Source organism: Triticum urartu, chromosome 5 (assembly GCF_003073215.2).
Source record: "Triticum urartu cultivar G1812 chromosome 5, Tu2.1, whole genome shotgun sequence".
Lineage (NCBI taxonomy): Eukaryota > Viridiplantae > Streptophyta > Magnoliopsida > Poales > Poaceae > Triticum > Triticum urartu.
The window spans coordinates 557,957,120-557,973,519 of record NC_053026.1 but is presented as its reverse complement, the minus strand read 5'-3'; the positions used below and the strand labels follow the sequence as shown (position 1 = coordinate 557,973,519).

The 16,400-nt window shown below is 46.0% G+C and overlaps 1 protein-coding gene across 1 annotated transcript; it reads left to right on the top strand.

Annotated features, from left to right (window-relative positions):
- Positions 1 to 11,701: 11,701 nt before the first annotated feature.
- Positions 11,702 to 12,985, top strand: LOC125510687 (zinc finger protein 1). The gene has a single exon (XM_048675937.1). It carries the CDS (start codon positions 11,830 to 11,832, stop codon positions 12,616 to 12,618), a length of 789 nt encoding a protein of 262 aa, XP_048531894.1. The 5' UTR covers positions 11,702 to 11,829; the 3' UTR covers positions 12,619 to 12,985.
- The last annotated feature ends 3,415 nt before the right edge of the window (positions 12,986 to 16,400 follow it).

Genomic DNA, 16,400 nt, shown 5'->3' with positions numbered 1-16,400 from the left:
CCTATGCATGGGGATTTTGTGAGCAAACAACTTGTGGGAACAATAATCAACTAGCATAGGAAGGTAAAGCAAGCAACACTTCAAGATTTTAAGCACATAGAGAGGAAACTTGATATTATTGCAATTCCTACAAGCATATGTTCCTCCCTCATAATAATTTTCAGTAGCATCATGAATGAATTCAACAATATAACCAGCACCTAAAGCATTCTTTTCATGATCTACAAGCATAGAAATTTTATTACTCTCCACATAAGCAAAATTCTTCTCAATCGGAATAGTGGGAGTATCATAAGAGACTTGAATACTATAAATTATTTCCACACGAAAAGAGTAATGTTCAGAAAAAGGGTAATCATAATCATGACAAGTTTTATAAATATAATCATCACTACTTTTTATAGCATATGTATCATCACAATAATTATCATAAGTAGGAGGCATGTTATCATCATTATAAATTTGCATGTCAAAACTTGGGAGACTAAAAATATCATCCTCATTAAGCGTAGCATCCCCAAGCTTGGGACAAACATTAATTGCAGCACATATATTCTCAAAAACATCATCTTCATCAAACATAGCATCCCCAAGCTTGGGCCTTTTCATATCATAAGCATAATCACTCTCATCATTAATTGTATGGATAGCACCAATAGTATAGCAATTATCATATTCTTCCAAGCAAGTGCCAAAAAGATTTTCAAGATCATAAGAAGTATCATTATCTTCCCCAATTATATTTTCATGAGGCACAATAGTAATAGGAGCAGCATTATTTGGGGGAGATATCTTTTTACCTCTCTTCCTTTTTCTTTTCTTCTTCTTCACCACATCATGTGTGGGTTCAATCCTCTTTTTGGAGCTCCTTATTAATGAGATTGGTTGAATAGGAGGCTCCTCCTCGTTACCTGATTCATCATAAGAAATAATAGGAGGGTATTGGGAAGCCTGTTCCCTTTCATTAGTATTCTCTTCATCTTCTATTTGTTTTATTTTCTTTATGTAGTTGGCAATATAAGGATTTTCAATACAATTCACCGCATAATACATATAAATTTTCTCTAGATCAAAATCAAGAAATCTATCAAGATTAAACTTTGGAATACCCTTAGTTATACGTTTCATTTCCTCATACCCCAAAAGAATACTAAGCTCTTTATGATGCTCAAGGGTAATCAAATTATCACAATTTTTTGATACGATTCGGTCATGAAACAATTTGCATTGGAGATTTAAATGACCATGTTCATTGCAAAGTTCACAAGGGGTGCGAAAAATATTGAATTTTTTCAGCACAATCATCAAGACTTTCTTGCAACAATTTAGTTTCTAAGTACTTATGCCTCTTGCAATATCTATCTTCCCTATTTGGTGTGTACTTACAAACCCAATGCACTCCACAAAAATTGACATGTTTATAGAAGACATTTTCATCTTAACTAGTGCAATCATCATTAGTATCATGGATATTCAAAGAATTCGTACTAACAACATTGCAATCATGCTCATCATTCACAAATTTAGTGCCAAACATTTTATAGATTTCTTCTTCTAGCATTTGAGCACAATTTTCCTTTCCATCATACTCATGAAAGATATTAAAAAGATGAAGCGTATGAGGCAAACTTAATTCCATTTTTTTGTAATTTTCTTTTATAAACTAAACTAGTGATAAAACAAGAAACTAAAAGACTCGATTGCAAGATCTAAAGATATACCTTCAAGCACTCACCTCCCCGGCAATGGCGCCAGAAAAGAGCTTGATGTCTACTACACAACCTTCTTCTTGTAGACGTTGTTGGGCCTCCAAGTGCAGAGGTTTGTAGGACAGTAGCAAATTTCCCTCAATTGGATGACCTAAGGTTTATCAATCCGTAGGAGGCGTAGGATGAAGATGGTCTCTCTCAAGCAACCCTGCAACCAAATAACAAAGAGTCCCTTGTGTCCCCAACACACCCAATACAATGGTAAATTGTATAGGTGCACTAGTTCGGCGAAGAGATGGTGATACAAGTGGTATATGGATGGTAGATAAAGGTATTTGTAATCTGAAAATATAAAAACAGCAAGGTAGCAAGCGATAAAAGTGAGCGTAAATGGTATTGCAATGATAGGAAATAAGGCCTAGGGTTCATACTTTCACTAGTGCAAGTCCTGTCAACAATAATATCATAATTGGATCACATAACTATCCCTCAACATGCAACAAAGACTCACTCCAAAGTCACTAATAGCGTAGAACAAACGAAGAGATTATGGTAGGGTACGAAACCACCTCAATGTTATTCTTTCCAATCAATCCGTTGGGCTATTCCTATAAGTGTCACAAATAGCCCTAGAGTTCGTACTAGAATAACACCTTAAGACACAAATCAACCAAAACCCTAATGTCACCTAGATACTCCAATGTCACCTCAAGTATCCCGTGGGTATGATTATACGATATGCATCACACAATCTCAGATTCATCTATTCAACCAACACAAAGGACCTCAAAGAGTGCCCCAAAGTTTCTACCGGAGAATCACGACGAAAACGTGTGCCAACCCCTATGCATAGGTTCATGGGCGGAACCCGCAAGTTGATCACCAAAACATACATCAAGTGAATCACGTGGCATCCCATTGTCACCACAGATACGCACGACAAGACATACATCAAGTGTTCTCAAATCTTTAAAGACTCAATCCGATAAGATTACTTCAAAGGGGAAACTCAATTCATTACAAGAGAGAAGAGGGGGAGGATAAACATAAGATCCAACTATAATAGCAAAGCTCGAAGATCGTGCCAAATCAAGAACACGAGAGAGAGAGAGAGATCAAACACATAGCTACTGGTACATACCCTCAGCCCCGAGGGAGAACTACTCCCTCCTCGTCATGGAGAGCACCGGGATGATGACGATGGCCACCGGAGAAGGATTGCCCCCTCCGACAGGGTGCCAGAACGGGTCTAGATTGGCTTTCGGTGGCTACTGGCAGCGGAACTCCCGATCTATTGTGTGTTCTGGAAGTTTAAGGGACATAGGTATATATGGGTGAAAGAAGTACGTCGGTAGACCGAATGGGGGGCCACGAGGCAGGGGGCGCGCCCCCCACCCTTGTGGGTACCTCCCTTCTTTCCTGACGTGCACTCCAAGCTTTTCCAGTAGCTTTCCTTCCAAAAATAACGTCTCCAGTTGATTTCATTCCGTTTCGACTCCGTTTGATATTCGTTTTCTTCGAAACACTGAAATAGGCAAAAAACAGCAAATCTGGGCTGGGCCTCCGGTTAATAGGTTAGTCCCAAAAATAATATAAAAGTGGATAATAAAGCCCAATATTGCCCAAAACAGTATATAACATAGCATGGAGCAATCAAAAATTATAGATACGTTGGAGACGTATCAATGATGTGAGTTGGAAGTGATTCCAAGATTGATATGATCACCATCGCACACTCCCTTTACCTTTGGGATTAGTGTTGAACCTAAAATAAATGTTATTTGGTGTTTGCATTGAGCATAATTTGATTGGATCATGTTTATTGCAATACGGTTATTCATTTAAGTCAAAGAATAATTGGTATTCTATTTACATGAATAAAACCTTCTGAGGTCATACACCCAAGGTGAATGATTTATTGAATATCGATGGTAGTGATACACATATTCATAATATTGAAGCCAAAAGATGCAAAGTTAATAATGATTGTGCAACTTATATGTGGCACTGCCGTTTAGGTCATACTGGTGTAAAGCGCATGAAGAAACTCCATGCTGATGGGCTTTTGGAATCACTTGATGCTTGCGAACCATGCCTCATGGGCAAAGATGACTAAGACTCCGTTCTTCGGAACAATGGAGCAAGCAACTGAATTATTGGAAATAATACATACTAATGTATGTGATCCGATGAGTGTTGAGGCTCACGGCGGGTATTATTATTTTCTGACCTTCACATATGATTTGAGCAGATATGAGTATATCTACTTGATGAAACATAAGTCTAAACATTTGAGAAGTTCAAAGAATTTCAGAGTGAAGTGGAAATTCATCGTAACAAGAAAATTAAGTTTCTACGATCTGATCGTGGAGGTGAATATTTGAGTTATGAGTTTGGTCTTCATTTGAAACAATGCGGAATAGTTTCGCAAATCACGCCGCCTGGAACACCACAGCATAATGGTGTGTCTGAACGTCATAACTGTACTTTATTAGATATGGTGCGATCTATGATGTCTCTTACCGATTTATCGCTATAATTTTGGGGTTATGCATTAGAGACAGCTGCATTCACGTTAAATGGGGCACCATCTAAATCCGTTGAGACGACACCATATGAACTGTGGTTTAGCAAGAAACCTAAGATGTCGTTTCTTAAAGTTTGGGGCTATGATGCTTATGTGAAAAAGTTTCAACCTGGTAAGCTTTAACCCAAGTCGTAGAAATGTGTCTTCATAGGATAACTAAAAGAGACTGTTGGGTACACGTTCTATCACAGATCCGAAGGCAAGATATTCGTTTCTAAGAATGGATCCTTTCTACAGAAGGAATTTCTCTCGAAAGAAGTGAGTGGGAGGAAAGTAGAACTTGATGAGGTAATTGTACCTACTCCCTTATTAGAAAGTAGTTCATCACAGAAATCAGTTCCAGTGATTGCTACACCAGTAAGTGAGGAAGCTAATGATGATGATCATGAAACTTCTGATCAAGTTACTACCGAACCTCGTAGGTCAACCAGAGTAAGATCCGCACCAGAGTGGTACGGTAATCCTGTTTAGGAGGTCATGTTACTTGACCATGACGAACCTACGAACTATGAGAAAGAGATGATGAGCCCAGATTCCGCAAATGCTTGAGGCCATGAAATCTGAGATGGGATCCATGTATGTGAACAAAGCGTGGACTTTGGTTGACTTGCCCGATGATCGGTGAGCCATTCAGAATAAATGGATCTTCAAGAGGAAGACGGACGTTGATAGTAGTATTACTATCTACAAAGCTCGAATTGTCGCAAAAGGTCTTCGACAAGTTCAAGGTGTTGACTACGATGAGATTTTCTCACTCGTATCGCTGCTTAAAAGTCCATCCGAATCATGTTAGCAGTTGCCGCATTTTATGAAATATAGCAAATGGATATCAAAACTACATTCCTTAATGGATTTATTAAAGAGGAGTTGTATATGATGCAACCAGAAGGTTTTGTCAATCCTAAAGGTTCTAGTGAAGTGTGCAAACTCCAGTGATCCATCTATGGACTAGTGCAAGCATCTCAGAGTTGGAATATACGCTTTGATGAGTTGATCAAAGCATATAGTTTTATACAGACTTTTGGAGAAGCCTGTATTTACAAGAAAATGAGTGGGAGCTCTGCAGCAATTCTGATATTATATGTGGATGACATATTATTGATCGGAAATGATACTGAATTTCTAGATAGCATAAAAGGATACTTGAATAAGAATTTTTCAAAGAAATACCTCAGTAAAGCTTCTTACATATTGAGCATGAAGATCTATAGAGATAGATCAAGGCGCTTGATAAATAATTTTCAAAGAGTACATACCTTGACAAGATTTTTGAAGTAGTTCAAAATGGAACAGTCAAAGAAGGAGTTCTTGCCTCTATTGCAAGGTGTAAATTTGAGTAAGACTCAAAACACGGCCACGACAGAAAATAGAAATAGAATGAAAGTCATTCCCTATGCATCAGCCATAAGTTCTATGAAGTATGCTATGTTGTGTACCAAACCGATTGTATACCTTAGCATGAGTTTGGCAAGGGGGTACGATATTGATCCAGGAGTGGATCACTTGACATCGGTCAAAATTATCCTTAGAAGACTAAGGAAATATTTCTTTGTTATGGAGGTGATAAAAGAGTTCATCGTAAAGAGTTACATCGATGCAAGCTTTTTACACCAATCTAGATGACTCTAAGTCTCGATCTAGATACATATTGAAAGTGGGAGCAACTAGCTAGAGTAGCTTCGTGCAGAGTATTATAGACATAGAAATTTGCTAAATACATACGGATCTGAATGTTGCAGACCCGTAGACTAAACTTCTCTCACAAGCAAAACATGATCACTCTTTGGGTGTTAATCACATAGCGATGTGAACTATATTATTGACTCTAGTAAACCCTTTGGATATTAGTCACATGAAGATGTGAACTAATCACATAAAGATGTGAACTATTAGTGTGAAATCACATGACGATGTGAACTAGATTATTGACTATAGTGCAAGTGGGAGACTGAAGGAAATATGCCCTAAAGGCAATAATAAAGTTGTTATTTATATTTCCTTATATCATGATAAATGTTTATTATTCATGCTAGAATTGTATTAACCGGAAACTTAGTACATGTGTGAATACATAGACAAACAGAGTGTCCCTAGTATGCCTCTACTTGACTAGTTCGTTAATCAAAGATGGTTAAGTTTCCTAACCATGGACATGCGTTGTCATTTGATGAACGAGATCACATCATTAGATAATGATGAGATGGACAAGACCCATCCGTTAGCTTAGCACTATGATCGTTTAGTTTATTGTTATTGCTTTCTTCATGACTTATACATGTTCCTATGACTATGAGATTATGCAACTCCCGAATACCGAAGGAACACTTAGTGTGCTATCAAACGTCAACGTAACTGGGTGATTATAAAGATGCTCTAAAGGTGTCTCCGATGGTGTTTGTTGAGTTGGCATAGATCGAGATTACGGTTTGTTACTCCGATTGTCGGAGAGGTATCTCTGGGCCCTCTCGGTAATGCACATCACTATAAGCCTTGCAACCAATGTGACTAATGAGTTAGTTGTGGGATATTGCATTATGGAACGAGTACAGAGACTTGCCGGTAACGAGATTGAACTAGGTATGATGATATCGACGATCGAATCTCGGGCAAGTAACATACCGATGACAAAGGGAACAACGTATGTTGTTGTGCGGTTTGACCAATAAAGATCCACCTTAGTTAGATCGTCGTAGTGCTTAGGAGAAGCCCTGCGTCGGTAGCTTCATCATCACCGTCATCACGCCGTCGTGCTGACGAAGCTCTCCCTCGGCACTCAGCTGGATCGAGAGTTCGTGGGACGTCACCAAGCTGAACGTGTGCAGATCGCGGAGGTGTCGTACTTTCGGTACTAGGATCGGTCGGATCGTGAAGACGTACGACTACATCAACCGCGTTGTCATAACGCTTCCGCTTACGGTCTACAAGAGTACGTAGACAACACTCTCCCCTCTCGTTGCTATGCATCACCTAGATAGATCTTGCGTGTGCGTAGGATTTTTTTTGAAATTACCGCGTTCCCCAACAGTGGCTTTCGAGCCAGGTCTATGCGTAGATGTTATATGCACGAGTGGAACACAAAGGAGTTGTGGGCATGGGCAAGGTTGGAAAAAGCGGTAGGCGTAAGCGAGGCGGTTGGCCTTCGCCTAGTGCCTAGGCGGTGCTTAAGCGCCCTAGGCGTAGCCTAGGCGGTTATATAATTTTCAATGCAACATGAGTTGATAATGATCCTTTGGCCAAAGGCGTCTCTCCTTCTATGTCGTCGGGCTGGCACCTCTATCTTCTTGACACGTCCACTAGACGGGTGTCAGTAAAGTCAACCTTTATGCAACGTTCTGGCATGTGCCCTATTGATCCTCCGCAAGCTGCATGCTTGCTCGACACCTAATCTTGACAAGCCATCAACTGTTCTATGAGGTGGAGTGGCTGAAGAGCGAGAGGGGGAATTTTCCGGCAAAGACTTTGTGGGGTATGTGGCTTGCCGGTGTTGAGCTTGCAGATAACTGGAGTCTTGACCTTTAGTACTAACTTAGTACTTCTCAATGACTTACCAGGATGTCTTCTTCACGGTCTTGGTTGCCCAAGTATTGAGTCTTGGGTAGAGGTATCCTCCGGCAAGCCCTTGCCGTCCAGAGGGCTACAACTATCTGTGCACAAGTCTGGGGTACTAAAGGACCCCTGATTTAGTACACCGACAATATCTAGTTATCATATGTGTATTTTATTAATTCAGGGCATATAAGTATGTTAACTACCAGCCACTACAATTGGAATATGGTCCTTTTGGCATATCAGTGCAACATGGCATGATTTCTCTCTTGAGTAGACAATTTCTTACTTGCTCTGCCTAGACTTCTGCTTATGCCCTAGGCGAGGCGTTTGGCCATTGCCTAGCGCCTAGGCGTGCCTAAGCGCCTCCTAGGCACTGCCTTTTCCAACAGAGGGCGTGGGTATATACATATTGCTTGCCGTCACTAGTTGATTCTTAATTCAACGGTATTGTTGGATGGAGCGGTTCAGACCGACATTATGCGTACGCTTACGCGAGACCAGTTCTACCGACATGCTTCTCACACAGGTGGCTGGTGGGTGTCAGTTTCTCCAACTTTTGTTGAATCGAATTCAATGAACAGGGTTCTTTCTGAAGATCAAAAAGCAATTACTATACAGCGTTGTGGTTTTTGATGCGTAGGTAAGAACGGTTCTTGCTAAGCCCGTAGCAGTCACGTAAAACTTGCAACAACAAAGTAGAAGACGTCTAACTTGTACATCATTCTCATTTTGATAAGCATTACAATCCATTGGCGCATGATAAGCATCTTCCAATTCCAAATTATCATCATGGCCAATGTTTTCCAAATCTTTACCGTAATCAAGATCAGGGGGAATAGCCACCTTGCTCTTATCAGATTCATTATTGTCTAAAATTTGTTGCAGCAATTTCTCTAACAGTGCATTCTGCTTCTGCAATTCCAACGGGAAAAAACTTCTATCAGCTTCAACACCATTCATTCTTCTTGCATCCAAACAATTTTGTTGCTTGTGAAGCATTCTTTTCCTCCATTTCCTTTTGTTTATTGTTCAGTTCAGTATTACTATTGTTCAGAACATCAATACTAGTACCTCGCTGCTCAGTCAGTTCTCCACTACTATTGTTAGCGTCTAGTACATCAATTTCCAGATCATTTGGCTAGAGATTTTTTGCGCTCTGAGTTCAGCATCTCCCACGCTAAACACATACATGCATAACCAGACTCTGCCTTTTCATTTATTTATGCGACGAATCACACTCTGCGTCACGACAGCAGTGCAGTGCAGGTGCAGCAGTGGCTTAAAACAAAAGCCGAGATCAGACGGGAAAGTTGACGATTCTGTCACAACGGGGAGGACCTTAAGAGTAACATCACACACTCCAATACAACTTTGCTTATGTGGCACATATTTAATAAAGAGAGAAGTGCTTGTGGTAACTAGCTAAGTTACCGGAACATTACACATTTTAAGAAACAATGAGTCTATGACCTAATAAATACATTATTGCATGACACTACATAGATGTTCCTACCCATTATGGAGGTAGTAACATAGTCTAAGAAAGTGTATAAGTTACTAACTTATGTTCTTGCCCATTGTGACCAGCCACAGCAGCACAGCGGGGGTGGTTAGGTAGGCGCTTTACCAAGCCTAACTAATCAATTGCCTGCTGGATCACCAGCCACTCGCCAACCGGGCAACCACCTTCCATCCACGAGCACGAGAGACGGACGGATGGATGGATCCCCCGTACGTCGGTCCGCCCGCGTCCCCTCCGGACATATTCGCGCCGTCGTGGCCGCTCGTGGCACACCCAGCACCCCCGCCCCGGCATCCAACGACGCACGCAAGCAACCCCAACGCTCGCTACGCGCGCCGCGCAACCACCACCGGCATCCACTGTCCACTGCCCCAACGGCCAAGGATAATCAAACCACGGCACGGCAGGGCAGTGGTTCGGCCGGCCAGTGGCCACTCCCGATCTCACTAGCTACCCAATCACTAGTTAGGCCTCGGGTACCTGCGTGCGTACCACGCGGGGGCGGACCCGATCGCGACGACACCACCGGCACTAGGCGGGCGAGGCCGATGGCTCGAGGAACACGTGGGGGAAAGGCGAGCGCACGCAACGCATATCCAACGGGGACGGAGACGTGCCGCTTGCCGTTGCCGTTGCCGCCCTGGGAAAGGCGCCGGCCGAGTCGCCGAACCCGAGCCGGCTGCGGCTGCGGAAAAGTCAGGTGCGACGGAACGGACCAGCTCCATCGGCCCAGCCGGGGCCAGGCAAGGCGAGAGAGAGAGAGAGAGAGAGAGAGAGAGAGAGAGAGAGGCTTCCTGCCGACCCCGTACGGCGTAATCCTATACGTGGTCGAGTTTCGTCTGGGCAAGCGACCGACCGGCCGACGACGGGCCGGCCATGTTGATTGGTTTCGCTTGCGACGGGGGGCGTGACGTGCCCGGTGACGGACGACGCGCGTGGGAGGCGCCGGGGGTGTGAATGTGTGATACGATGGAGGTGTCATGCCGATACGTCAACGCTTAGCAGTACGCTTCTTTATTAGCTCGAGAAGAGATAACCATGCCTGCACGCCGGGTTAGTAGCCAGCCAAGTGGCCATGGGCGTGTGTGTGTTGGCATCGCATGTGCCTTTCGTGAGAAAAAGGCACACGAGGAGGCTCCTAGCACGGCAAGCTTTTCCTCCCGTCGGTGCCTTGCGGAGAAATGAAGCAAAAATGGACAGGAATCCTCGTGTAAGAACTGTACCAGCACGTACCACATGTTGATTGCCAAACTTAGCACGTACCAGGTAAACTGCCCAGGCAAAAATGATCCTGCTGCAGAAGATCCACCACTCTGCAGGGCCAACTCGAGCCGGTTATTTTAATTGACCCCGAGACGACCGGAGCGTTGGAATCTTCCAAGCACGTCCGGTACCCGGTTGCGTGGTCTGAGGCGCTGGGCTGACTTGTTACCGGGTCGGTTCAACGTGGATCGATTTCGCTGAACCGTCCTCCAGAAGAAGCACGAGCGCGAAGACCGTGTCGGCTTTCCACACGCATGTGCCAAACGCTGGCTTTGTTTCCAGCACCACTACCGTAGCCACCACCCCCTCATTTTGACCCACTGTCATTTTGCTTGCACTCTACTGGCCCTAACAATCAAACCGTGAGGTCAGCACGCACCCATGCATGCACCACCCTAGATGTTTCACGAAGACAAACACAATTCGGATGTTGCCCGCCCCGGCCTTCGTTTTTTACCCCCCAAAAAAAGATGGGCATGTCACGTAGTACGTGCGCACTACGTATATATAGCGTCGAAATATTTTTGGAACGAACCGTCCAATGAGCGTGAGGGTCAAATACGCACGACAGCCGCAGCTCGAGCAGTAAACTAATGTGGAAACGGCGTTAGCGGGCCGGGTCGGATTTGCGTTCCGCAACCGACGGCGACCGCTTCTCATGCACAGTCGGTCCGCACTGACACCGCGGCCTCCTCGGTCCGACCAGTCCTCACTCTTCTTCGGAATCACACTCCCACCGCACACACACCCGCAACCTCACTAGCTCCACTTGCTTGCCCGCCCGCCCGCCCGGCCGTGTCTTCCCCTCCACGTTGACCACGACTTTTTCGTTGCATGCGACCCACCTCTCGTCCACCACCCACCACATCGAGAACCCAACAAGTGACCCACACCCCAACCTTCGCCGCCACTCCACCGGTTCCTAACCAACCGGCCCCGCCCGTCAGCCGCACAGCACCGCCCCGCGCCTCGTGCGCACGATCGACCACGTTTCCATGCTCCACCTGCGACGCAACTTCCCACGCCGCCGGCCACCTCCTCGCCCCCACCGCTTTATAACCCTCTCACTCCACCACTCCCTCACACCACACCCAGCTAGAGCGAGGCGGACACCCAAGCAACCACACTCTCCCACCCTCAGCCACCGCACAAGCAAGAAGAAGAAGAAGAGGTCTTCTCTCTCCCTGCTTTGCTTAGCCATGTCGTCGTCGGCCATGGAAGCGCTCCACGCCCTGATCCCGGAGCAGCAGCAGCGCGACGGGGAGATGGCGGCCGCGGCGCTCAGCGGCGCCACCAGCGGCGAGGAGAGCGGCCACGTGCTGCAGGGCTGGGCCAAGAGGAAGCGATCGCGCCGCCAGCGCTCCGAGGAGGAGAACCTCGCGCTCTGCCTCCTCATGCTCTCCCGCGGCGGCAAGCAGCGTGTTCAGGCGCCGCAGCCGGAGTCGTTCTCTGCGCCGGTGCCTGCCGAGTTCAAGTGCTCCGTCTGCGGCAAGTCCTTCAGCTCCTACCAGGCGCTGGGTGGCCACAAGACGAGCCACCGGGTGAAGCAGCCGTCTCCTCCCGCTGATGCCGCCGCCGCTCCACTCGTGGCCCTCCCGGCCGTCGCCGCCGTCCTGCCGTCCGCCGAGCCGGCCACGTCGTCCACCGCCGCGTCCTCCGACGGCACGACCAACAGGGTCCACAGGTGCTCCATCTGCCAAAAGGAGTTCCCCACCGGGCAGGCGCTGGGCGGGCACAAGAGGAAGCACTACGACGGAGGCGTGGGCAGCGTCGCCCCCTCGTCCACCGAGCTTCTGGCCGCCGCGGCCGCCGAGTCCGAGGTGGGGAGCACCGGCAACGGGAGCTCCGCCGCCCGGGCCTTCGACCTGAACATCCCGGCCGTGCCGGAGTTCGTGTGGAGGCCGTGCGCCAAGGGCAAGATGTGGGAGGACGAGGAGGAGGTGCAGAGCCCCCTCGCCTTCAAGAAGCCCCGGCTTCTCACCGCCTGAGCATCTAGCTGCTGCTGCATGGATCCCATCGATCCATCCAAAGTTTTTGGTCCAGTCCAGTCCAGTGGTGAAATTCGTTGATTCGTTTGGTTAAATTTGTTCTGCTCCTGTACAGATTGAGTGAGTGAGTGAGTAATACTACATACATACTCCAGTAGCCATATACGTAGAAGATATAGGCAGTAGATCTTGTTGGTTCCTTGTAACGACGGAGGAGTACTTGCTTCCTCTTTCAGATGTTGTGTAGGCGTCAGTATATTGTACTAGTCGACAGTTCATACATACTCATACAGAGATTGGTCATGAACTGGCAGTGCCGTGTAACATAAACATGGATGAAATTGGAGATTATTGGAATTGATGAAAATTCTGCGCTTGTTTTATCAATTTAACTTCGGTGGCTCGATGAAACTTCAAATGATTGGCAGTTCTCCCACGTGTATTCCCTTTGCGTACACTGTAATAACTTGTATTCGCCATGAAGGAACCCTGCTGTAACTTGCAAGAAAGCCTCGCAGAAACAACACTACTGTAACTTGCAAGAAGGAAAAGGAGACGGAAACCTCTACTTCAAATTTTTTTTTGACACTTAGCCTCTGCTTGATCAGTTCATAGCAGCAGCAGCAGCGGAGAAGTGTACTCAACCTCGCACGGACCGATCCATCGGCCGCCTAGCAAGACTGTTCTTTACGTGTCCGCGTGACGTGATTAGCTCTGGACGAATAATCAAATCCGATTCCACCGCCTGTGTTTAGCCGGGGAATTGCAGCGTGACATGTGCTAGCTAGCTAGCTAGCTAGAAGGAGACTACGACTGGTACAAGACACCGCTGGCTGCAAGTGGAAACAAACCTCGGGCCGGTTCGCAGCATCGTGAACGTCGACCGGCCGGCGGCACCCCAACCCAGCCCAACTTGCCGCGCGGTGGATGGAAATGGCGACAGCGACGCCCGCCCGCCCGCCCGCCGGGTTGATAGGCTTTTTTTCCGTGCCGACCTGCAGCGCAGCTGGAGTGATCGCTTTCGACGCAACGGCCGGCCAGCGCCGCGGCCACCAAGTGTGCGCGGGACGTCGGCAGTCACCGGCCGGCCGCTCGCGTGGTTGGGTGGTCATTTCAGCTGGCGGCCGCCTCCGGTCCAGAGGGGGCGCTCGGCTGATCGCGTATGGGGTTCAAGTGTCCACGGGATTGGACGGATGGATGGTCGCCGGTGGAGTACGTGTTTTCACATGGTGGCGGTGACGTTCCCCACCTCCGGTCATGTAGTGGCCCGCGTGATTTCGGCCGGCCTGCGTGCGACGGTGCGCAGCAGGCACGTCGTGGGAAGTTCGGCGCGTACGTGTTCCATCAGGATTGGTTTGCACGCGTCACCGGCTCTGGGCTCCGGTCTGGCCTCTTTCGAGCATCGGTGGACGCCACGTTCGCCTGATGTAGGTAGTCTGCCACGACGGCCGGGACGTGAGGGTCGCCCTCCACGAGCCCCTCCATGCACCTGGTCCATACACCAACCCGCATACCCCTGCCCGCTTTTGACTAGTAATGTCATGGACTTGTTTTTTGGAGGGAGGGCATTCATGCAGATCATACATAGGACAACTAGTATAACATAACATGATTATTTGAATTGCACATGCATGCATAGATACTCTGCTAAGTAAGCTTAATGGGTGGGTGTGGGGTTTCAAGACACAAAGAGTTTTAACTTGGCTATGTTGGCAAAACAATGTTGAAGGCTAATTGAGAATTATGACTCCTTATGTGCCAGAGTACTAAGAGCCAGATATTACCCCAACGGAGATTTGTTAAATTGTGAGTTGAAAAAAGGATCATCATTGGCAGAGTATTCGGGCAGGTACTTAAACCTTCAAAAAGGGGTGCATATGGAGAGTTGGAGATGGAGCAAAAATAAGCATATGGAATGATTGTTGGATCCTTACCCGTGCCTCAAGGAAAATAATTACTGTTTGTGGAAATCAGGTGCTCACACATGTTTGTGATCTCATCGACCCATCTTCGGGTGAATGGAATGAATGGCTAATTAGGGATAACTTTTGGCACATTGATGTTGAGCGTATTCAAATACCATTATTTCAGCAAGCTACATAGGATTTTCTTGCCTGGCACCTAAATAAGAACGGGATCTTCATGATACGGTCTGCATATTATAAACACCGGGAACATACTTACATTCAGGAGGCCTTAATGAGGAGATATCAGAGTGGCTCGGTGCCACATCCAATATGGAAAAATATTTGGAACATCAAGTTGCCAGGGAAAAAAAGAGACCCATTTGGAGGTGTGTGCACAATGCAATACCGTGCTTTAGCGTTTTAGCAAATCGCCATATCGGTAGCGTATCACAGTGCCCAATTTGCAAAGATGGAGCTGAGGATGTGCGTCATGCATTGTTCCTATGCCCTCGAGCCCAGGCAGTCTCGAAGGCGTTGGGCACATGACATTTAATATCGGATGCTACACGGATTGACCGATAAGGGGTTGGTGTAATTAATTTCTTGCTATGTGATAATGTCCATCAGCGGATGTTCTCTGACCCAACTCTCAGAGTTGACTGTTGCAAACTGTTGGTACATTTGGTGGCAGCGGAGATAGTACGTACACGGAGAAACAATACTCACACCAGAGCAAACAGCAATGGCGATCCATGCATTAACTCTGAATTATGTCCATGCCGCTGGCAAGCCAAAGAATGCTCCTAGAATTAACCAGTGGCCGGTGGTACTATCTGGGCAACAAGTACTCAACGTGGATGCTTCATTTCATGTGGGTGACCACGCAGGAGGATGTGGAGCAGTGGTACCGGACAGCCGCGGGAACTTCATTAGTGCTTCCACTGCCAATCTAATGCACATGGCGGATGTTGTCTCGACAGAAGTAGTAGTTCTTCTTGAGGGACTTAAGCTTCTCCAAAATCTGGGCTGCAGAAATATCATGCTGAGAATGGACAACGTTGTGGTGGTGGAAACTCTCCGGTTGAATGAAGGTCAAAATATGGTGGCGACCCCTGTTATAGAAGATTGTCAAATCTTACTACGAGATTTCAGGCAGGTTACTATTGAGCATTGTAATAGAGAATCGAATATTGTTGCTCATGTGCTAGCTAATTGCGGGTGTGCAAACACCCCCTCATTATGGGTGGATGCATCTCCTGATTTTATCATTAAATTTCTAGTGGATGATGTAAGTCTTATTGAGTAATAAAGCTTGCCTGGATGGCCTTCCCGCCAAAAAAGTAAACTTAATACATAAGCATCTATGACAGAAGAAATTTGCACAAAATATTGTAGAAATACAGATTATTGATGGAAATATGCCCTAGAGGCAATAATAAAATGGTTATTATTATATTTTCTAAATCATGATAAAGGTCTATTATTCATGCTAGAATTATATTGACTGGAAACTTAAATACATGTGTGGATACATAAACAAATACTGTGTCCCTAGTGAGCCTCTACTAGACTAGCTCGTTTATCAAAGATGGTTAAGGTTTCCTAACCATAGACATGAGTTATCATTTGATAACGGGATCACATCATTAAGGGAATGATGTGATGGACAATACGTCAATACCCAACCGTTAGCATAGCATATGATCGTTTAATTTATTGCTATTGCTTTCTTAATGTCAAATACGTGTTTCTTTGACCATGAGATCATGCAACTCCCGGATACCGGAGGAATACCTTGTGTAATATCAAACGTCACAAGTAACTGGGTGATCATAAAGATGCTTGATGCGGCTTGAAGCTACGCCGGTATTTCCC

What these genes read in the sequence shown, in the direction of transcription:
- LOC125510687 (XM_048675937.1), top strand. Translation starts at nt 11,830, where the DNA reads ATGTCGTCGTCGGCCATGGAAGCGCTCCACGCCCTGATCCCGGAGCAG.